The sequence below is a fragment of the Gigantopelta aegis genome, chromosome 10 (genome assembly GCF_016097555.1).
Source record: "Gigantopelta aegis isolate Gae_Host chromosome 10, Gae_host_genome, whole genome shotgun sequence".
NCBI lineage: Eukaryota > Metazoa > Mollusca > Gastropoda > Neomphalida > Peltospiridae > Gigantopelta > Gigantopelta aegis.
The window spans coordinates 67,164,760-67,188,087 of record NC_054708.1 but is presented as its reverse complement, the minus strand read 5'-3'; the positions used below and the strand labels follow the sequence as shown (position 1 = coordinate 67,188,087).

At 34.7% G+C, this 23,328-nt stretch overlaps 1 protein-coding gene across 1 annotated transcript in view; it reads left to right on the top strand.

Moving 5' to 3' along the window:
- The first annotated feature begins 741 nt into the window (after nt 1-741).
- Nucleotides 742-23,328, top strand: part of LOC121384579 (protein FAM166B-like) — a 28,452-nt gene continuing 5,865 nt past the window's right edge. Inside the window, exons 1-4 of the mRNA XM_041515035.1 lie at nt 742-977; nt 9,732-9,810; nt 20,239-20,362; nt 22,720-22,947. Of these exons, the coding sequence (XP_041370969.1) occupies nt 892-977; nt 9,732-9,810; nt 20,239-20,362; nt 22,720-22,947 (517 nt within the window). The 5' untranslated portion in view covers nt 742-891. The remainder of the gene's footprint in view (nt 978-9,731; nt 9,811-20,238; nt 20,363-22,719; nt 22,948-23,328) is intronic.

The window sequence follows — 23,328 nt, the reverse complement described above, 5'->3', positions numbered from 1 at the left end:
ATACAAATCTGACTTTTAGTTTTTTTGTTAGCCGTCTTTACTAAACTTTTTTGAATTTACGGAAATAATATTCTACATTTTCCAGTTACTGTACATGAAATAAAATATATTCCTATTCGTTAACGTAAACAGTCAACAACGTGGATGTAGAATTAATCCATTCTAGTAAACAAAAGAGTGACACAATCCATGCAGTTAACAAGGGGAGGTGTGTTAAGTTTCTAATTGCGTTCAGGCCTCATGCGTTTGGAAAAACAAAAACACTTTTAGGGCAAGCGCGGTCTGAAACTTTCTATTTCTAAAGCTATTACAATAAATAAATAAATAATATATATATATATATATATATATATATATATATATATATATATATATATATATATATATATATATATATATATATATATATATATATATATATATATATATATATATATGTTTCTGGAATATGTACACAGTGGACAAAAACAAAAAATAAAAAGAAGGAAGAAAGAAAAGAAAATAAGGCGCACCACTGTACAATGATTTTGTTTAACAGCACCAACAATTTAAACAAAGACCTTGTTATAGGCCTATTATTTATAAGCATTTGGTTGTTGACTGCGATAAAATGACAGTTACTATAACCCGATAAACCAGTATTTATCGTTACCAATTCAATACTTTATTGATACAGAACATAAGGACACTGGAACATTTTCCGTTAAATAAGAAAACATTTCATTGGTTGTACTGTGTAGGACCCTAGCAACGACTGTTGCGTCATCGGTAACGAGCAGAAAGGGCCATAAACAGGAAAACTTGCAAAGAGAGTTCGCACATTTGTTATTGTTAAGGGTGTACAAGTGACAAAAGTGTTTGATTTCGTTCAGACATTCTGTGCACACAAAAATGACGACGATCGCTTTTGGAGGAGGTCCTACACTTGAACAAAGACGATCGTTTGCCGCTTTTAAAGATGGCACTCAAGTCCCTGGGTAAGTTGAATACTGGTCTTTTGCAGGGTTCGAATTTTACCACCGCACCGACGGAAAGTGCCTTTATTCCCCCCCCCCCCCACACTTGACATTGTACCCCGAAAACCTGACGTTCTGGACATCAAGAAAAATGCTGTGGTGTCCTGATTTGTAGCCTGAGTACTCTGTAAGAGAGCTAGACAGACATTTGGACAGTTATAGCTCTCATTGTAGTCGGAGACCATCCTATGTATTTTTTTGGCAATTCCCGACAACCAAAAAGTTGGCAAAGATTCCCGCTCTAATACCACACCAATCCTATGTTTGACGTCAAATACCTTTACATCGATAATTTTCACTTCCCCCACTATGCTTTGCTACATAAAATCAATTCATCCCCGATGGAAATTGCCGACACATGATCACCGTCGAGGCCTCTGGAAAACCCGTCTGCATAATGACGTACCTATCAATTCGGGGTATACGTCATTCAGTCAATCTATGGCAGGCCAGTGATGGCAACCAGTTTCTGTTGTCGCGAACGTAAAGTGGGAATTTCCGTAAAGAATCGAAGTAGAAAATATGTTAGTCATTGTTATAATATAACTTATATTTAACGTGTATCCAAACACACAAACGTCCAATGTAAATGTAACATATTTACAGGTCTGGTTTCTTCACACCTGCTCGAAGATACATGTATGTTTATTCTTCCTGCTTGCATGGCAAGCCATGACACGGGCAGAAAAACACGTCATGTCGTCGTAGACATCGTGCATCACAGCAGTACTTTAAATGAACCCAGTGATTACAGTTTTGGAACATGCACTGTCCCCACAGAGTAAATACCAGTGAAGTGCATCTTTTTAATTCAACTGGTTGAACTTTTTGGTTGTCAGGAATTGCCAAAAAAATACATAGGATGGTCTCTGACTGTAATGAGAGCGTATAACTGTCCAAATGTCCGTCTAGCTCTCTTACAGTCAGAGTACTCGGGCTACCTGATTTGTAACTGCGCTCTTCCTACTGGGTGAAATAGTTTTTGTTTGATAAAACTTACAAGTTAAATTGCATGATTATTGATTTATTAAGTTGCCTTGATGTCCCTCTTTTGAAGGAAAAGTTTGCTTTGTTATTAAACTGAAGACGACACTTGCTATCCTCCCCCAACCTCCCTGTACACACACACACACACACACACACACATACACTCTCTCTCTCTCTCAACTCTTGTGTGTTTGTGTATATGAGTCACTTTAAAATAAGCCAATCATTCTAAACTTTGATAATTTATTTTCTGAAAACCACTACTAAATAGCAGACTTTCTTTATTGTGTGCTGCTATATTTAATACCATTGGTGCAAAAGATATATTAAATAGTTACTAAAGGTAAAATGTACGATTTGTAGGTCCAGATCCCGGTGAACACGGCCAGAAATGCATGGTGTTTATTATTCAAATCCTTCTTTTGTTCATATAATTCTAGACAATTGTGTAATCGAAAGTGGATCGTGTTGTGCAAACCGATTTATAACCGATGATCGATGATGAAATTCCAATCGATTCTCAACACTAACATGTATCGTCGAGTAATCAGTACGAATCAGTGACATATCACATTTGTCATCAGATGAAGAAATTACACTTTGTGGTCCATTGAGAGAACTATTCAAAATGAACATTTCAATAAGTAATTTCATCTAAAACAAAAAAAATTATCAGTAAAAAAGTTAATTTCATCTATTACCAAATATAAGGGTTCAGAAACATGTAACAATTAAGTACAGAGGGAGCAATTATTTGTTAAATTAAACACAATACACCAAAAACGGGGCCTGTTTAAAAACCTGTTTTGGCAAATAAATTTGGCAGTAGATATTAATAACAAATAGTGTGTTATATACCCTACACCAGGCACTGGACTAACAAGTAAACAATATTTAATTTGTCTGTTTTGATTACACCCTGTTTGTCATAACAAGACTCATAGGTACTGAGGTCACATCACATCCATTATTGGTTGGAACCATGTGATTATAGGGGTTGGAAGATGCCAGCAGCTGAGGATGAGGGTGAAGTTTTTAAGTTTGCATAGTTGTAACTTTCAACATGTTTACAGAAATTGCTGAACAAAGATAGCTATATATAAGAAGCCTTTGTCATTGTTGCTTTATAAATTTAAAAGGTATTTGTCCTATTATAATCAACCATGGTCATATTAAAACAGTGTTCTACTATAGGCACGTGTGCAGGAATTTTAGCAGAGCAGCACGGTCTAGACTGTAGCAAGCAAACTGTGTGTGTGTGTGTGTGTGTAGAGGGGGGTGGGGATGGATTGAGACATGCTTTTCCCCGAAAAATGTATTGAACAAAAAGAAGAAACTTTGCTTAAGCAGGGAAACCCACACACACCTGTACAAACATGAAGAATTGTGAGCTACATTCTTGTGAATGTTCTAGATAATTGAAGTAAAAAATTATTAACATATAATATATATTATATATAATTAAATTTTTGTTACGTTCATTAAATTTAATGTTATCCCATTGTTCCAGCCGTAGCAAAGCAAGTTCGTTCATTTCTCAACAATTAATTTTTGTTGTGTTTAAACACTTTACAGCAATCTGATTGGTCAATTAGTGCTTTCTTTTTTGTTCATATCTTGATGAACCGAAAAAATTTAAGCTACACCCCCATCCTCCACCTGACTCGCACTATTTTTTTGCAACTAGCAGGATTATTCAGGCAACCATATACATGTATTTAGATATCTTGAAAAAAACAAATGTGAAAGTTACAAAAAGCAATAAAATTATGACACAAATACCACGTAATAATACAACTTTCTTGCAATAAATTAATGAAAATTTTTATAGCAAAGTAGAAATACGAATTGATGAAAAAAAAGTGAAATGTAGGAAATGTCATGTCTGAAACTTACTAGTATGCCTTGTTCTATAGCTGTTGGCGAAAAGTAAATGGTTCCCCCGACAGTTTACACATTCATAAAATATAAATTAAACAACACAAATCAGCCAATTATTTCCGACATAACTAAATGAGTCTTCAAAATGCACAGAGTGAGTAAATGTTGTCGCTTATCAAAATTACACCATTAGGCAATCACCTGATTCAAATAATAGTGAATGAAGGTTTGCATTCCTATGTTACATACGAGTCAATGAAGTTTACGCAAACAGTACTATAAATGTATTTAATAACGCTAAACAAATTCAGAGATGTATTGTTAAATTATGCATATAAATTTAATTATAAGATTTTGCCACAATTAATTTTTGGTTCAATCAAGTATGAACAGAAAAAACAATGTGCACTCTTTTATATGATCACCTATGCAGAGTCGTACTGTGTTCACATAATCTTTTTCAGTTAGTTCTTAAATTAACATAAAATAACATCAGGGAAAGTCATATCTGATGACATCACTTTATATTGGTACTTTTTCTTATTGAGTGTTATTGTTTAGTACCAGAAAAATAATTCAAAATAAAATATGAACTTTTAGTGTTATTCTTAGTATGTTTCAAATTTACTTATTAGGATTGTCTATTTCTTTTACATTCATCTGTTGTTTTAAGGTTTTGATTGGTGGACATGAGCTCCAACTGGCTGGTGTTAGATCCACATGTAATAGTGGAGCTAATTTTAATTAGATTGGAACTAGTGAAACACAATCGCTTTCCAGACGGTTCGACCACCGGACAATTCATCCACCGGACGATTCGTCCACTCACCTAGGACAATTCGTCCACTCGATTACTGCATTTTTTTCAAACATATTAATAGTTATTTCTTTGACATTGTAATCGTTTCTTAACACAATTTTGTGGTATACTATAACCAAAAAAGTAAAATAGATTTAGAATTCAACATTAATATCCAGTTTTTATTAACTGACTGTATTCATTATCATGTGGATGATTCGTCCACTCGCTCAGTACATTATCTCACATGTCACGATGTGGTAAATAGGTAATTCAAGCCTCCGCTTCGGAAGACTTTATTACCCCCCCCCCCCCCATGTCATGTTCTTCTTCAATGCCGTAAATCACATGTTATCCCCATATGCCTAATAACCTCGAAATAAAATAAAAACTTGTTGTTTTCAATTCCAATTTAATTAAATGTACATTAAAAAACAATTCAACAAAACAACAAATGTCATTCAAAAGTTAACATATTATCCATTTCAAATATCACTGGAAGAGAAACGTCCAACAGTCAGCCGACTAATGAATGGATAATCTCGCAACAGCATGAATAAATTCTTTGACAGTAATTTCGTCATTGCTGTAGCATCTCCAAATGGCAAAGACTTCTCCCTGCCGGGTCCTATGCTTCAGCCATTCAGTGTTCGAGATTAAAAGTTTTGGGCAGTATCCCAGTTGGATACTAACAATTCAAAATCTGGTATCCCACCTGAGCATTTAGTATCCCACTTAAATGAAATTCATAAATAACATCTATACAAATTTGGACGACACCGTTCTCGTTCCCAATCTATTGCTACACCGCAATCAAAATCGCAGAATTTGTGAAATTCACAATCAAACGGAATTGGCAAAAATATTTGCTACATCTATTTTTGCGTAATATTGACATAAATTAATATTTAGCAGTAATCAATAAGCGTTTCTGACATTACTAGCGATAAACCTACCTGTATCAATTTTCTGCAGATGTGGAATCAATCAATATCTCAAATAAAATTTGAAGGGAGGAAACATCCAACAAAAACAATAGCGACTTAGCGGTTCCCAGCATTAGACTGGGTACGAGTTGGGGGAGATATTGTCACGGCATAGCATTAGACTGAGTAAGAGCTCAAAAATACTGTTACTTAACTTCACCAGTAAATGACGACTTTCACTGTTTCAGCAAAAAATAAAAATGCAGTATTAATAAAACCAAGAACCTTATATGGTATCCCGGTGGGATACTGGGTTCTTGAAGTCTGGTATCCAAAATTAAATTCTGGTATCTCCGGGATACTGGGATACCGTTAATCTCGAACACTGCAGTTGCATCCGTCCAACTCTTCCATCGCTCACTCATTCCATCGTCATATTCACCAACTTGGCATCTCGGAGAAGCAGAGGCACCAACTTGGTGAAACATTTATCATAATTACTTCTGTACACTTAATTGGTAAAGCAAACAGAAACCAAACAAGTTGAAAGGGAAGGGCTAAAGATTATCTTTACTGGGCATATTGTACTAAAAACATCCTACGACATGTAGCGTGAAAGGTGTACATTATAGAAACAAATAATAACCGAATAAATGGAAAGGCCAAAGAATTATGTCTGCAGACCATTGTTACAAAAACATCTACCAAGCGTAATCTAATGCAAAAAAATAAAAAAAAAATATTTAGCCCCCACGTACATGTAGTACACATTATTTAGTCCATGGACGAAATGTACTGGGGAAATAAAAACCCAGTGGACGAATCGTCCGGAACTGATTTTTTGTAGTGGACGAATCATCTCGAGTTCCTCAGTGGACGAATTTTCAGTGGACGTCTGTGGACGAATTGTCCAGTGGACGAATTGACTGCATCCCAACACAATCTACCTGGTTTTTGCGGGATGATAAATAGTCATACATTGCAATATTCTGTAATAATACACATCCCAGTAAGCCAGCAATAAGTATATCTAGCACTATATATATTATTTTTCAATACAAAATAAAATACCATTGTCAAAGTGGCTACACAAGTCGAAACAATTAACAACGTTTTGCCCATGCATTAACTTACGTACTGAAATGATACATGGAGTGTTTTCTTAGTTAATTGGTCTATGCTGTTATTTGCTTCTACCTGTGATTCCTGATTGGCAGGTGTGTATTTGATTGGTAACCAGACGAGCCAATTAATTGACGGTGTCTAGACACAAAAATAAATACCGGTATTGTTGAATGTTACCTGTCGCCCCTAAAATTGTAATGGACATGGTTTATTACTGTAAATAGTTCTGCAAAACTATTGATTAGTAGACTTTTCCATCGAAAACCACAGAACTGACCAATTACATAGTCCCAAAGAAAACAAAATTATCACTTGGGTATCGTGGGTTGTCGTTTTTGCTCCAACGTAGCATATCAATAGGCCTAATAGTGTACATTTTTCCTTTGGATTATTTAACAGAGAAAAATACTATAACCCCATTTTGTTCCATTAATGCAACTTGAAATATATTTAGTTAAATAGTTTATTATATTATTACGTCATTTATGCTGTTTAACAAGTCAGGTTGATCACAGAGAAGCACCTTGTCGAAAATTACTGCTTTTGTTTACACTATACATACAGAAGATGGTCAGGAGCTGACGTCACTTTGCCCCAAGCTATCGCACCGGACGTCACAAAAACGAAACAAAATGGCTGCCCCCAGTTAGCAGGAATAATCATGGGTTTTTTATTAACTCTAAAATTACGCGTTTTTCATTTGCTAAAGAGTCTGTATGTGTTGGTGGTCCGGGTATGCATCTTTCCAACACATAAGGCTCTTGTTTGAGTTGACCCTACCTTTAAATGTGTTGGAGCAAAAAAGACAACCCACGATACTGGTATGTATTTTTGTGTCTAGACAGCATCAATTAATTGGCTCGTCTGGTTACCAATCAAATACACACCTGCCAATCAGGAATCACAGGTAGAAGCAACTAACAGCATAGACCAATTAACTAAGAAAACACTCCGTGTATCATTTCAGTACGTAGGTTAATGCATGGGCAAAACATTGTTAATTATTTCGACTTGTTGTGTAGCCACTCTGACAATGGTATTTTATTTTTTAATGAAAAATAATATATATAGTGCTGGATATACTTATTGCTGGCTTACTGGGATGTGTATTATTACAGAACATTGCAATGTATGACTATTTATCATCCTGCAAAAACCAGGTAGATTGTGTTTCTCTAGTTCTAAGGCTCATTCCTGACGTTACGCGTTAAATATTACGTAACCACCAGTTCGCCAGAGGGTGTACTCATTGAGATGGTACAAAATGGCTGCGCTCGTTATATATAATAGCCGTCTCATTTAACCATTTTATTAATTAACTATATGATTATACTTGTTGATATTAAGCAATAATGTGCATTATATATCGTTGAATATGCATACCAGGCCAAATGCCTTAATTGTCCCTTCCTTTAAGAAGACTCAGTCTGTTAAATATAAGAGTTTTAATAAAGACTCAGTCTTTGAAATACATTTTGTAAGATTATAATAAAGAAAAGGAATATTTCAATTATAGAAAGTCTGCTTCAGTCCTTGGCATTAGATCTTGCATAATCAGCCAATGTTTTCATGTGCAGGAGATTTTCTATATAGTGAACAGTCATTTTAAATGCATTAGTCTTCTGTTAGAATTATGACAGCAATTTTGATTTGATCTGGCCCCGTGCTTATAAACCTTAAAGTCTAGACTTTAATAAAGTCCAGACTTTAACGTCATGGCAGTGCCATTCAAATAGCATTACGTTAAAGTCTGGACTTCATTAAAGTCTAGACTTTAAGTTTTATAAGCACTGGCCCTGGTAATATGCCATCTAGATAAGTGATCCAAGAATTGAAAATTTGTGTAACTTCAGCTAACACATTTTCTTTTGGCATAACCCGTTATATCCATGTAAATGATTCCATGAATCTTGCTTGGACCAAAAATAGGTTATATAAAATTAGATTTGCATGAATGAAACAATCGTTCTTGCAATTTTTAGAGGCCTAAGTGATGACATAAGCTTTGGATACAGCATTACGTTATTTACTCATTAATCGGATATAATTTTTTCTCTTCTTTGTTTTTACTGGTTAAAATGGAGGACAATATTACTTTTGATTGGACCAGTGGAACTGACTTGAGTGCAATATTAAGCCATTATGACACTATGATGAGGCCGATATGATATCTGTAGATATTGACCGAGGCCAGAGGCCAAGGTCAATGTTTATTTTTTCCCCTCCATAAAACATCATATTGGTCTCATTACAGTGTCATAATTGTTTTATTACTTCAATCATTTAATAGTAAATATAAATACACAGACTAGGTTTAATTATTTAAGCAGTCAAGCACTATGCAGTCTAGTAAAATAAGTCTTTATAACTTAATGGTAAATGCTAAGGGGATTCTTCATTTAACATCAGAAATAGTGCAGTATCATGATTTATGGGTTCGCAAAACCATAGATCAGTACAGTTTGATCTCAAATGGAATCATACATGACGTAACATTAACCAATCAGAAATCATGTAGATATGCATGAGGTGGTAATACTATTTGTGGAATGTCATGTGTTGTCTGTTTTTTGACCTTTAAGATCACAGATATATTCTCATTATGTAATAATAGTTAATAGTTAATATTTGCTATATGCAGTATATATATATATATATATATGAACCAGTGGCAGATCCAGAAAATCAATTTAGGGGGACCCCAATGATATGAGGCGGAATGCCAAGGGAACTTTGGAGGAGGTTTGGAGGGGGATCGTAAAAAAAATGAAAATTAATATATAATAAAATTATAACTGTCACAAAATTTAGGGGGGGTGGGGACCTGGGCCCATGGGGGCCCCCTAGATCCGCATCTGTGAACAAATGTTACTGCTAACAATTTGCAGTTATAACTACTTTAAAGATAGAGAATGAGTGGCGGCAAGGGCAGTGTTGTTGGGGTTTTTTGTCAACGAATTGTCAAGCTTCATCCTGCATATTATGTTGTGTTTTCAGGTACAGAGGTTATATACCACACATCAAGTACACAATGGGTCAGACCTATGGAAATGAAACACATGATTTACTATCCGAGGTGAGTAACATGGTAGAATAAGAACTCTGTGTGTAACCTACACTGGTGAAGGGATGTTTTGGCCATGGATTTTTCAACCATGACATTTTGGCCAACATATGTTGACAGATATAGAGGATAATAAACAAGTTACCAGTTATTATCATATTTATGCCCCAACTCCTGCAATTACCCGTGACAGTTGGCAATGCCATGGACATTGCCGCAGAGCTTTTCATTCTCCGTGGAATTTTTTCCCCCGCAGACCATATCAGAATTTTGTTTCAAGATGTATTTTTTCATTATTGTTAAATATAAAATATACTTAGTAAGCTGAAAACAAATTAAAAGTAAATATTAAAACAGTAACTGTACCATTATTATTACAGGGGATGACAGCTTATTCATTGTTGAATGGTAGCTATGGTGCAGTATGCATGTTTTATATTCATTAAAATGTTCAACATACACTCCTACAAGTCACTTGAAGTTTTATGGTCGGCCTGATGATGAGATGTTTGTAAATATACATGTACATATATATAGAGATATATACATATTTGCTGATAGTTTAATACACTTTTCTCTGTCATTTATATTGACAAAATATAGGCTACTAACATTTGTTTGGTGCCCAGTGGCCTAATAAATAAAAAAAACCCAAACTTTACCTGATTACTTGGCTTTGGGCTGGGGAGGGACAGAGGGGCTTTCAGTATTGGTGATAGATTTCCTAATAAAAATTGTCATTATTAAAGAAAACTATTTTAATTTTATATCACATTAAATATATTCTGACACTTTGATGTAATGTAATATAATTAAAAAATAAAGACTGAACTGGCAGGTCACTGCAGACTGACTATTCTGTACATGATAAATTGTCATCCCTTTACAACCCTATTGTTCTTGATCTGCCCATGTTATTCGTGTTAACTGTTAGGTCACTTTGGTAAACAACAAATAACACACTCCTCATCACATTTACTTACAGTCCAGATTTGGAAACATGTTGCCGGTATAATTGCTGTGGAAAAAGCCGTGGACATTATTTTTTTCGCCATGGTAATTTTCTTAATTGCAGGGGTTGATGTCCTGGGTGAAATAATTTTCACTTGTCAAGTGAGTGACAAATGAAAGTTATTTCACATGGTACATGAATTTGATAATAATTGGTAGCAAATTTATTAAATTTATTACCCCTGCTATGTTTTTATCTAAAACGCTTTTCTTTTCAATATACATAAATGTATATTTATATAGAAATGGTGTGAACCACTTTACACACTATTCTGAATATCACTATAACTTTGTATTTCAATCACGTTCACTGATAATTTTCAAAAACCAAAGTGATATTTATTCTGTTTATTACATTTTATTACAAATTTAACAATGAAAACAGAATCTTTAACGCGAATGCTTTAAACAATGTGACATCATTTTGTGTTTGTCAAATCGTGATGACGTCATCTTTAGTACCAATAAGGTTATTGGTTTGTTGCTGATAAATTATGATATCAACAGACACTCAGGGAGTATCCTTTATATATGTACTGGTATATGGCACCTGCGATCAGATAATGCACTGGAATGGGAGCTATTCAGAAACTAAGTCACACAGTCCTTTTCCTTTCTAGATGAGATAGAATATTACAGTTTGTCATGTAAACCATTCAGAGATTGTTTCTATGGCTAAAGTGTGGGTATGAATATGACCATGACAGGAATGATATATAACATTATATGCATTGATTGATTGACTTGTGATATGTGTGTTCTACTACTGTCGTCATTCTCACTCACTTTACAGCTCGTGTTTTGACACAATGCCCTTTATTTAATCGTGGTGGTATGCAAACTTGACGCCTACTGTGTGCGTGCGTGTTCTTCTTAAACATTCACTGGAGTTATTTGTTTTTGACTGCCATATCTACAGAGCCTCAATGGTAGTGGTATTAGAAAGCACTTTACAGTTTAGATCATATTGAACTGAAGCACAAAGCATTTGGATTAGCCGAACCCATTGATGTGATAAGAACCTGTTTAGGCTTGATGTGAAAACACAGCTGTGGTGTATTGTTATATACTTATAATTACTGGTACGGGGCTGTTAATAATTTTATGTACTGCATAGCTCATAGTTGGAGCACACCTCCATTATGAAATAGAAAACCTGTTACTTGACCCATGATTGGGCACCGTGAAACGTACATCTATTACTTGGCAATATACAATAGAAGAGAACTTCACATACAAGTAGCCCTTTGATTTGGCACTTGATTGAGACAGACCCCCTACCATGAAACATAAATCTAATATTTAACTTATGGTTGAAGCATAGCTCATTAGGAAAAGCTTACAAGCATGAATGGGCACATAACTAAGTGTTTCTTTTTGTTGTCCATTCTAACATGGGTTCTCGCTTTTATATTTTTGTATATACGGTCACTCCAACACCAACACCCTTTCAATAATAATAAATCATTTAGCTGTGTTATGAACACCTTGTCACTAATGTGTTTACAATCCTTTATGAAAGGATAGGAAATGTTTCATTTAACGACACCCTTTATGAACATGTTACCACATAAGTAAATGTACATCTATACATAGTGCATGTAATGTAATGGGTGTAACAGAATGCCTAACTACACTTCCTTTATAGACCATGGCAACTGTTTAGATTTTTAAAAATAAATTGCATTTAAAAAATCAACACTTGCACTAGTCATAATATTCCACTTTTTGAAAAAAACTTCTAGCTGTACATATTCTTTTTATAAGAAAGGGTTTTCTTTAAATATGATTTTACCCCAAAAACATATTTTCCTGTGGGCACAAAAGGTTTAAAGTTACCACTTGGGAATGTTCATCATACTAAAATTATATGGTCAGATTACTAGAAGCCAATTTTGTCTTTAATGATGCCCCGATTGATTTACTTAACACAGTATGAATGCTTATCTTTAGTACTCCATACTGATCTACCCATAATTTTCATAATACCTGAAATTTTGTGTCTATCCATGGCTTTAGATTGCACCAAAGCTGAGGTGATAAAGGGTGTGCCCAAAATAAGCTAAACCAAATTAAGTACAAACATGGCAACTCAAAACATTTCACTTCAAAATCAATAGATTCAATTTAAAATATCGTGAAATACATTTCTGAACATGTACAACTCTTTATCAGCTATTAATAATTTAACATTACTTCACTAAAAAGATCTTGGTGTGGTCAAAACAAACAAAAAGCCTGTTTTGCTTAAATTTGTGTGATTCAAAGCCCAGGTGATATCTTTACGGTGTATAGTTACAGATCAAGTTCAAGTTTTATGGGGATTGGCCCATGTTTGACAGTTATGGTCCTTGAACTTAAAAACTAAATATTACAACTGTCCCACATGGTTTTCTGGACCTTTTTGATTTTTGCAATGCTTCAAGCTGTTAAGCTGTACTTTTTGTATAGCTTTATAGTCCATGGGCCACATACCGAAACCCCCCCCCCCCCCCCCCCCCCCCCCCCGGGATTTTTGGAGACAAGTATTTTTAGATACCTCATTATATATGAATTTAATATCTGCTTGTCTGCAGCAAAAATGTTGGTGGATTAAAAAAATATCGCCATTTGAATGGGGGTACTGTTGCACATTTTGTGTCCCAAAAACACTATATTGAAAAATTAAATATAGTGATAAAGTTGTCATCCATATAAATTTTTAACAGATATAAGGCCAAAATTAATGATATTCATCCTATACTAGATGTTAATAGTAACAAACCAAATAACAATGCAATATGTGGTATGAATAATGATATACTCATCGGCAAAAGTTAAGCAATGCCTGAAATGCATTATTTTCTATATTTACACAGATTTTGGGCTGCTTGAACCTTTTACTATTAAAAATTGCACTGTATTTAATATATTGAGGCAACATTATTCAAATATGGTTCAGTATATCTGCCTATACTATACTCAACAAAATTAATTAAGGTCCAATAGATATTTTAGCATTTTCCTTTAAATATGGGGGAAAATACAACTTCTTCCGTTGAAAGTTGTCAGCATTGTGGCATGTTCTTAAACTTAATGACTTAAATAACAATTTTGAGGGAACACAATGACAAAAAACATTCTGAACAAATGTGTAACAAATACTTGCCTAATGCTCATTTCAATATTTTTCATAAGTATGTGAAATCCCAGTGTTTTTTGCGTGTATAACCAGTAAAAGTTTACTGAAACAATGTATAGAAGCCATATATATGACCAAAACATGCTAAAATAATATGACAGTAACAAAGAATTATATTATAATATAAGAAAGTTTACTAGCCCTTAATTAATTTTGTTGAGTATACATGTATGTGCATCAATATTATGAATATGTCCCTCTTTACTAAACACCAGTGTTAAAAATTTAAAGCATCAGTTTTGTGTACCTACCATAATTTACATGTACAAGTCATCTGTCTCACAGAAGTTCATCTTATACTAGTCTGTGTTTGTAATATTTTTAGATTTGCCTTTATATTTACATTGTGCTTAACTTATGCTCAAGTGTATATAATTAGTTTCTACATCAAATATTGTTTAGGAAAGTTTTGACTTCCTTTTATATTCCTTTGCATTTTCATGCAATTAAAGTATGTCTGTCATGTTCACAATTTCTGGTATTCTCCTTCTCCAGGCTCTGCTCTGGTTCCCCCATCAGTATGTCCATCAGCTCTCATGGTATCATATCACTATTTCATCTCTGTGTGCCGTCTAAAATTTCTCAGCCATATGACAATTTGGTTGGGGAATAGCCTGGTATGCCTGGCATGACTGATACCAAATGACAACTTGGCAATTTGTTCTCTTTATGTGCATTCTCAGAGCATTCTCAGTGAATACATACATATAGAGTGGGGAAGGCTGATTTATACTCTACTGTAGTTCAATATTATCATCCTTGGTTTGGCAACAAACATTTCCAGATATTTCTCAAGTCATGATGTTTTTGTATGTTATTCGCACCTGCACTCCCATAGAGAAGGTATATGAAATGATCTGCTTCTTAAATATATGAACATCAATTTTTGCTGAACTTCCATGAGCGAACAACATTTCAAGGAAGTCTTGGTGTTGCTTGAGAATGTTCAAAACCTCCAGTTTTCCATTCTGCATAAAAGCACTGTTGGTATCATAGCCAGTAATGGCAAGCACAGCTGGAATTGCTAGTTGGTGTCTTCCCTACATCCTTAATGATGCTGTGCACATCTATAAGATGCCTCTTGTTGCCAAATTGAGTGTATACAAATGTCTGTATCTGGGATGGTGAACTGGCAGCAATGTACAGACATTGAAGTATAATCTTTGTTTCTGCATTTTCTTGTGCACTTTACAACACCCTCAGACATGGTTTGCGTTTGAAACATGTATTTTGTCTCACAAATAGAACCCTCTTCCCAAGAAGCTGAGGGCAGAGGTTTCTTTTTTTCATTTAAATGGTCTTCTAGTCTCTTAAGACCTTTGTAGGGATTCCTTAGATCAAGTGTGGCTTGGAAGAACCCCTTTCACATGAGAAATTTAGTGCCAAACCATGAATGCTGTTATTATGCTACTGTGGATTAGTTGCAAACCTTCCATCCAGTAGATATTCCCTGAAAATATGCTGTACCAATAGAGCAAATTGGAAGAGAGCAAATTGCCATGGTCTCATATGGTATTAGTCACATCACAAAGTCCAGGGTATTCCTCAACCACATAGAAATGGCTGAGAAATGTGCAAAGAATACTGAAGCTGAATTGGATGGTTTGTGATCTGATAACAAGAGCTGTTGCCATACTGAGGGAGGAACAAGAGCAAAGGCCCAGAGGACAAAATAAGAAATTACAGATATTGTGAACATAATAGATATTATATTTGAGTCAGATGATAAGACTGAAATAGGAAAGAAAGTCAAGTACTAGATATGCCTGATGACTATATCTGATGTCAATTATATAAACCTAATCATAAATTAAGCACAATTTAAATACAAATATGTTTTTAAAAATAGTACAAGCTTCTGTGAGATAGATGAATTGTAAATGTTTTAACACACATGCCGAGGAAAGGTACTTATAATTGGTTGATACTAAGAACAGAGGGATATCTTCATAAATTTGTGAACATAGTATATAAACTCCATATACTTAACCATATTTGAATAATGAAGCCTCAGTATGTTATAGAAAAAAGCCAGGTCAATTTGGGGTTTTTTAATAATAAAAGCTTCAGGCAATCCTAAGTATGTGTATACATAGAAATTAATACATTTCTGGCAGTGCTTACTAGTAACTTATTTTGAGAAGTATATAATTATTCATACCTCATATTATATTGTTTTGTAATTGTTATTAACAACTACTTAATAGAATAAAAGGATGTAGAAATAGAAAATTGTAAACTTCACATATATCATATTTGGGTCACATAAAATGATTGAGAATTGGGAATGAAAGTTAGATTTTTATAGTGCTAGATATTTGCCTGATGACAATATTCTATGTAGATATCAAATATATACACCAAAACATAAGTTAAGCATAATATAAATAGAACTGCAATTCTAAAACATTACAAAAAGCAACAAAAACCTAGCTATTGTAAGATGAACTGTTGTGAGACAGATAAATTGTATATGTAATGCAGACTTGCCTAGATGGTACATGTACATGTAAATTCACTTTTTATGTTTGTAAGACTCGTGTGTAATATAAAAATATTCAAAATATCCATGTAAATGGTTTAGACAGCATGTACTGCACCATATTTAAGTAATGCTGCCTTCAGATATTAAATACAATACAATAATAAAAGGGTCAGAATGTTTTAGGTACGGTATGTAGATATACACATGTACATAGAGAATTACGTATATCGGGAACTGTGTAACTTTTGCTGGTAAGTATACCCCCAGTACTATATCCATACCACATATATTGCATTGCTTTGTGGTTTGTTGTTATGAACATGTAATTTAGCATGAATACCATTCATAATTTGGCCTTAAACCTGTTCAAAATATGTCTGGATGTTAACTTGAACATTGCCATGCAGTTTTTTCATATACTATGTTTGTAATACTCAGGACATTTCAAATTCATTGACTCACTGCTTAGTCAGATGCCAAAAATGTATTATTTTTGTGGAATACATTCACCAGTAACCTAGCTTTAAAGTAAAAGCAGTGATATAGTCCAGAATTATTTTCAAATATTTTTGAAAATTATGTGGAACATTCACCTTGATCAGAAATTTGCCCTGTTAAAAATAAATAGGGTGCCTACACTCAAACGTGCCCTACAGGCACACCCACCAACAGATTGCCTGCAGACAAGCTGATTTGAATATGTCTATGGATAGGCTTCAAAGATATACTCATCTTGAAAAATCCTTTGGGGGGGGGAGGTGCAGGGGGGGTTATAGTGGGCCCACGGTCTATTACAATGTAGAGATACAGATCAAGTTGAGAGTGTTATCATGATTTGCCCATTTTATGAACTTAGGAGATGTTACAACAGGCATAGTTTTCTGGACTTTTCTTGCAAGATATTGAGCTGACATTTGGCATGGAGTGAGTTACAGACCAGTTTGGGTTTAATGTGAATCTACAGTTTGGATAAAGGTCACTTGAACTTGTATATATGTGTAACTATATCAAGTAGGTTTACAGATCACGTTTCAGTTTTATGGGAATTGTTCCATTCTTGACAGATTTATGGCCCTTGAACTTAGGAAATATTACAACCATCACAGGTTTTCACACTGCCATGCATCAAGATAACTGAGCTGAAATTTTGTGTATGTCTTTATCATGTAGAGCTACAGATCAAGTTTGACGTTCATGTAATTTTAACCCTTTTGAGAAAGTTGTGACTCTTGAACTTAGGGGTATTACAACCATCACAACATCACTATCACCCTGTCAGAAATGTTATATTCATATTGTATGTTACATTTTAATTTTTCATTTGAACATTTTTGTGCTTATATCCAATTAAGGTTCAAGCATGCTGTCCTGGGCACACACATCAGCTATCTGGGCTCTGTCCAGGGCAGTGAGTTAGTTGTTAATGGTTAGTGGGCTAGTTGTTAGTGGTTAGTGGGCTAGTTGTTAGTGGTTAGTGAGAGAGAAAAGGGTGTAGTGATCTTACACCTACTCATTGAGTCATTAAAACTCTGAGTGGAAACTGGTACCAGGCTGTGAACCCAGTACTTACCAGCATTATGGCCGATGGCATAACCACGACACCACCAAGGCTGTTTGTATGTTACATCTTAATTGATATGTATTATTTAACAAATAGTTATTTCGATACTTTGGAGAGAAAGACAGACAGACAGGAGAAACATGTTGTCACAACATGAGCTACTCCTATACTACTGATACAGCAGCAAAGGACCTTTTAAATGTATTTTTCCCATAGGCAGGACAGTACATACCATGGCATTTGATGCACCCATCATGAAATGCTAGTTGGATGGGGAAAAATGGGTCTATAGAGGATAATTGATCTGTGAGCCATCACACCTCAGGCAAGTACTCTACTGACAGCTAAATCCCACCTCTTTCATGGAAGTCATCATCTCAAATCCATAAATTCTGATGAATTGTTCCCCTTTAGTTATGTATTAGCACCTAAACCTTAATTTTGTATTAGCACCTATAAATACCTATTAAACATGGAACTCATCACTGTAATTTATTGTTTATTAGTGTAGGTATTATTAGTCCCCTTCTGGTCCAGCCAGAGGGGACTATAGGTTTCATCTCCATCCTTCTGTCTGTTTGACTCTCTGTCTGTCTGTCATATATTTTTCTGGACTTTTTTTCAGAAAGCCTTTAGATATTGACCTGAAATTTTGTGTATAGCTTTATCATGTACTGTTATAAATCAAGTTTAACTCTCATAGCAATTTACACAGTTATGGCCCTTGGACTTGTTTTCCGAACCTTTTTTTCAGAAAGCCTTTAGATATTGACCTGAAATTTTGTGTATAGCTTTATCATGTACTGTTATAAATCAAGTTTAACTCTCATAGCAATTTACACAGTTATGGCCCTTGGACTTGTTTTCCGAACCTTTTTTTCAGAAAGCCTTTAGATATTGACCTGAAATTTTGTGTATAGCTTTATCATGTACTGTTATAAATCAAGTTTAACTCTCATAGCAATTTACACAGTTATGGCCCTTGGACTTGTTTTCCGAACCTTTTTTTCAGAAGGCCTTTAGATATTGACCTGAAATTTTGTGTGTAGATTTATCATGTACTGTTATAAATCAAGTTTAACTCTCATAGCAATTTACACAGTTATGGCCCTTGGACTTGTTTTCCGAACCTTTTTTTTCAGAAGGCCTTTAGATATTGACCTGAAATTTTGTGTGTAGATTTATCATGTACTGTTATAAATCAAGTTTAACTCTCATAGCAATTTACACAGTTATGGCCCTTGGACTTGTTTTCCGAACCTTTTTTTCAGAAGGCCTTTAGATATTGACCTGAAATTTTGTGTGTAGATTTATCATGTACTGTTATAAATCAAGTTTAACTCTCATAGCAATTTACACAGTTATGGCCCTTGGACTTGTTTTCCGAACCTTTTTTTCAGAAGGCCTTTAGATATTGACCTGAAATTTTGTGTGTAGATTTATCATGTACTGTTACAGATCAAGTTTAACTTTCATGGTGATTTACCCACTTTTTACAGAAGTAAGGCCCTTGAATTTAGGAGATACAAAACATTGTTGGGTTCGGTAGGGGATTTGTATTGCTTTAGCATTACTTTCAGAATGCTTGTTTTATTTATTTATTGCTAATACATGTACTATGTTTTATTAATAGACTCCACTGTATGTGGTCATGTGGGATAGAAAAAGTACACTCAAGGTGGTGGAAATTTCAACCCAGGACAAGGTTTGTCGAGTCCCAGTGTCAAAATGTCAACCACCGAGGATGCACTTTTTCCATTTGATAAATAAACCATTATTTTATCCGAACAAACAAAGACGGCTGAAAAATTAACTTCTTTATTTGATAATTTTATCATAAATAAACTACACTATCATATTTCCTGCGTCTGTTTTGTGTGTTAACACTACAAATTAATAATATAACTTTTATAATGAAGGTTTTAATAACAAAATATCAATCTAAAACTAACCAACTCAGATTAATATGATGTCATGTATTACCAATAACATTATACTCCCCATGGTAAACGCAATGACGCTATAGCCTATACAAGACAGATTTATTTCGTATGGGCTGACGTCATGGAATGGGTCTGTCTTGCATAGCTAGGGATGGGAGAAATGCCAGTTTGTATTTTTGTCAAATTTAAAATATCCAATAAATATTCACATAGTTGTGATCTAAAACATGTATATGTTGCAATCTAAATTTATTTTCAGAAGTTTCCAAAATTCAGAGCCCCGACCACAGTTTGTTTCCCACAGCCCGAGGTTTTAAAAAATGAGTTACCTGAATCAACAGGTGACAACAAATATACCAAGGACATGGTTCCAGGCTATACAGGTGTGCTGCTTCTACTTTTTATTACCTTTTTCATGTAAAGTTAACTTGCTGCAGGCCTAGGCTGACACAGGCCGCTTGTTTTGTAATAAAAATATTTTAAAATGGTGTCAATTATTTTTGAATGGCACTGACAGCTGATTTGAATAATTGGTTGATTGGCTTATCAAAAGTGTGGAATTCCCCAACAAGAAATCATGTGAGATTTCGCATTTTTTAACAAATTTAACTGTCTTGATTGATGTTGATTACGGCTACATTTGCTTTTATAAAAATACTTAAAATTTTGAAAAAAAGTGAGTTTGTGCCTCAAAGTAATAAATTAATATTATTTTCAACCTGTTAAAATTAAAATATATTGAAAGTAACATAAATTTAATTGTAGGTTGTTGGAACTATTAAATGGAATCTATCCTACATTAAACTTCATACAAGTACTCTACTACTGAGCAACACCTTGTTTGTTAAAGTTACAGTCTCTGGAAATACAAGCTCAAATGCACTTTTAAAAAACTCGTGTGTGTTTGCTATGAACGGAGATCGTCAAAAGTATACACTTGATTTGTCGCCTGTGACGCCATAAACAACAGCCTGTTGTCAGTTTCAGTTAATACATGCGTTTGCCAATTTCAAATTGTAGGGTTCATCTCAAAAAATTAAAAGAGAAATCTTGCGCTGTACGAAGAACGTTCGGTTGAGGATACGGTACTAGTCTTTCGTTAAAACCGGTTTGATCTTGACAACGTATTATCGACAATCGTACCTTCCTATTTCAGAATTAATATTTTATAAAGTGTTAGTAGAACTTTCAAAGTTTAGTTTGTATACTGGTAACATATTAATCATGTATATATTTTTTAATAAAATATACTAAAGTAGACCATGAACGTTTTCACTTCTTAATTTTACGTGTTAAATTCGACAAATTCAAATAAATATTCTTTCGTTTGGAAAGGGTAAAGTTAGGGAGGGGATGTTTAACGACATCAAAGTTAGAGCATATTGATTTAATAATCATCCGACGCCATACAACCGTAAATAAAATGTGTTGAGTGCGTCCTTAAATAAAACACATCCTATCCTTCCTTCCATCTGCTGTTGGATGTCTAACCTTTGGTAATTTTGATATATAATCTTTGAGAGGAATCAGGTGCATGTGCAGGAGGAGGGTATTGGAGGTCGAAACCCGTACTTGCCCAAGCTTTAAAAAAATTTAAATGTATTTTCTGGGGGAGCATGTCCCCATATAAACTTTGCTTAACACAGTCTATAACCCCAACCCCCGCTGAAATCCCTGCACACGCGCCTTGGAAACCTACATTTTTTTTTAGCAAGGGATCACATACCATGGTTTTTTATATACCCACAGATGGGGATCGATCCTAGACTGACCGCGCATTTCCAAAAAACACCTTTTTAGGTCTAAGTAATGAATAAAAATAACATATAGTTTTGAAAAATGTTACTTAAATCGAACACAGTACCCTCTTCCTCTACCCTTAGAGCGTTACGTAATTAATAACAACCCCCCAGCTGGCCACTGTCAAAATTTCAAGGCAAATCCCCCACCCACCAACCCCTGGAAAGGCGTTGTACCATACCTCTATGGATATAAATATGTTTTGGAGATATGAGACGATTCCTCAATCAAGACAGTTAAATTTGTTCAGTTTTGTTGGGGAATTCCTCACTTGTGATAAGCCAATGAAAACCGAGATCAGTAGGAGCCAGTCAATACTGGCTTTGTTTTTTACCTTTAGGCCATCGGTCTACAGGCTGGTAGGTACTGGGTTCGGATCCCAAACGAGGCATGGGATTTTTGATCCAGATACCGACTCCGAACCCTGAATGAGTGCTCCGCAAGGCTCAATAGGTAGGTGTAAACAACTTGCACCGACCAGTGATCCATAACTGGTTCAACAAAGGCCATGGTTTGTGCTATCCTGCCTGTGGGAAGCACAAATAAAAGATCCCTTGCTGCTAATCGGAAAGAGTAACCCATGTAGTGGCGATAGTGGGTTTCCTCTCAAAATCTGTGTCGTCCGTAACCATATATATGACGGCATATAACCGTAAATAAAATGTGTTGAGTGTGTCGTTAAATAAAACATTTCTTTTTTTCTTTGTTTTTGACCTGGATAAGCCAGCGTAGTGAAACCAATGCAGAGTGTGGCGTCATATATGCACCAAACGTAATTGGATTTTCTGTTCTATATGCTTAAATAATAAAAATATTCCGGATACTGCCGCTTTAACAAACATGAAAAAAGGAATGAAAATAGCAATAAAGACTTTTAAGGCAAATATATTGGTCTATATTTACTGCAAGCTGTTTGGTATATATCAGTTTCTGTTTGTAGGATATATTCCCACCCTTCCATTCAAGTTTGGTGCAACATACAAGAACGAGTGTGACTTGTCTATCGATGAACACATCAGCGCGAAAAAAAAGAAAGAGTTCAAGACAGATGATATCCGACGGCAGATGTTAAGTTACCCCAGACTGACAGCAATATCATGTGACCCACTTGTACGAGACAGACTAAACCTCTACAGAGACACCCACCCTACAAGACCTACCTTTATTGGTGAGTTCACACACATTTGCTATTGATTTTTCCAACTTTTCTTTTATATTTTTTATCTCAGATAATTTTTTAAAAATGGAGAAGTTTTCAGACTTTCCTCTGATAACCTAGTCTTTAATGTAAGTTGACCGAATTTGTATGCTACTTATTTCAATTTTATTACATAATATATAGTTTTATCACCAGTAGGAATTGATTTGGTCTGTGAAAACTAGTAACTTGTGATAGTACAACCATACAACCTATAAATAACTCATGTTGTTTCATGATAATTTTCATTACCACACCATACACTAGAAGGATGGACTTAATGCTACTAAACACTTTTAAAATTTGTTTGCATAAAATATCATTACAAAATCAACATGTTTGATGCACATT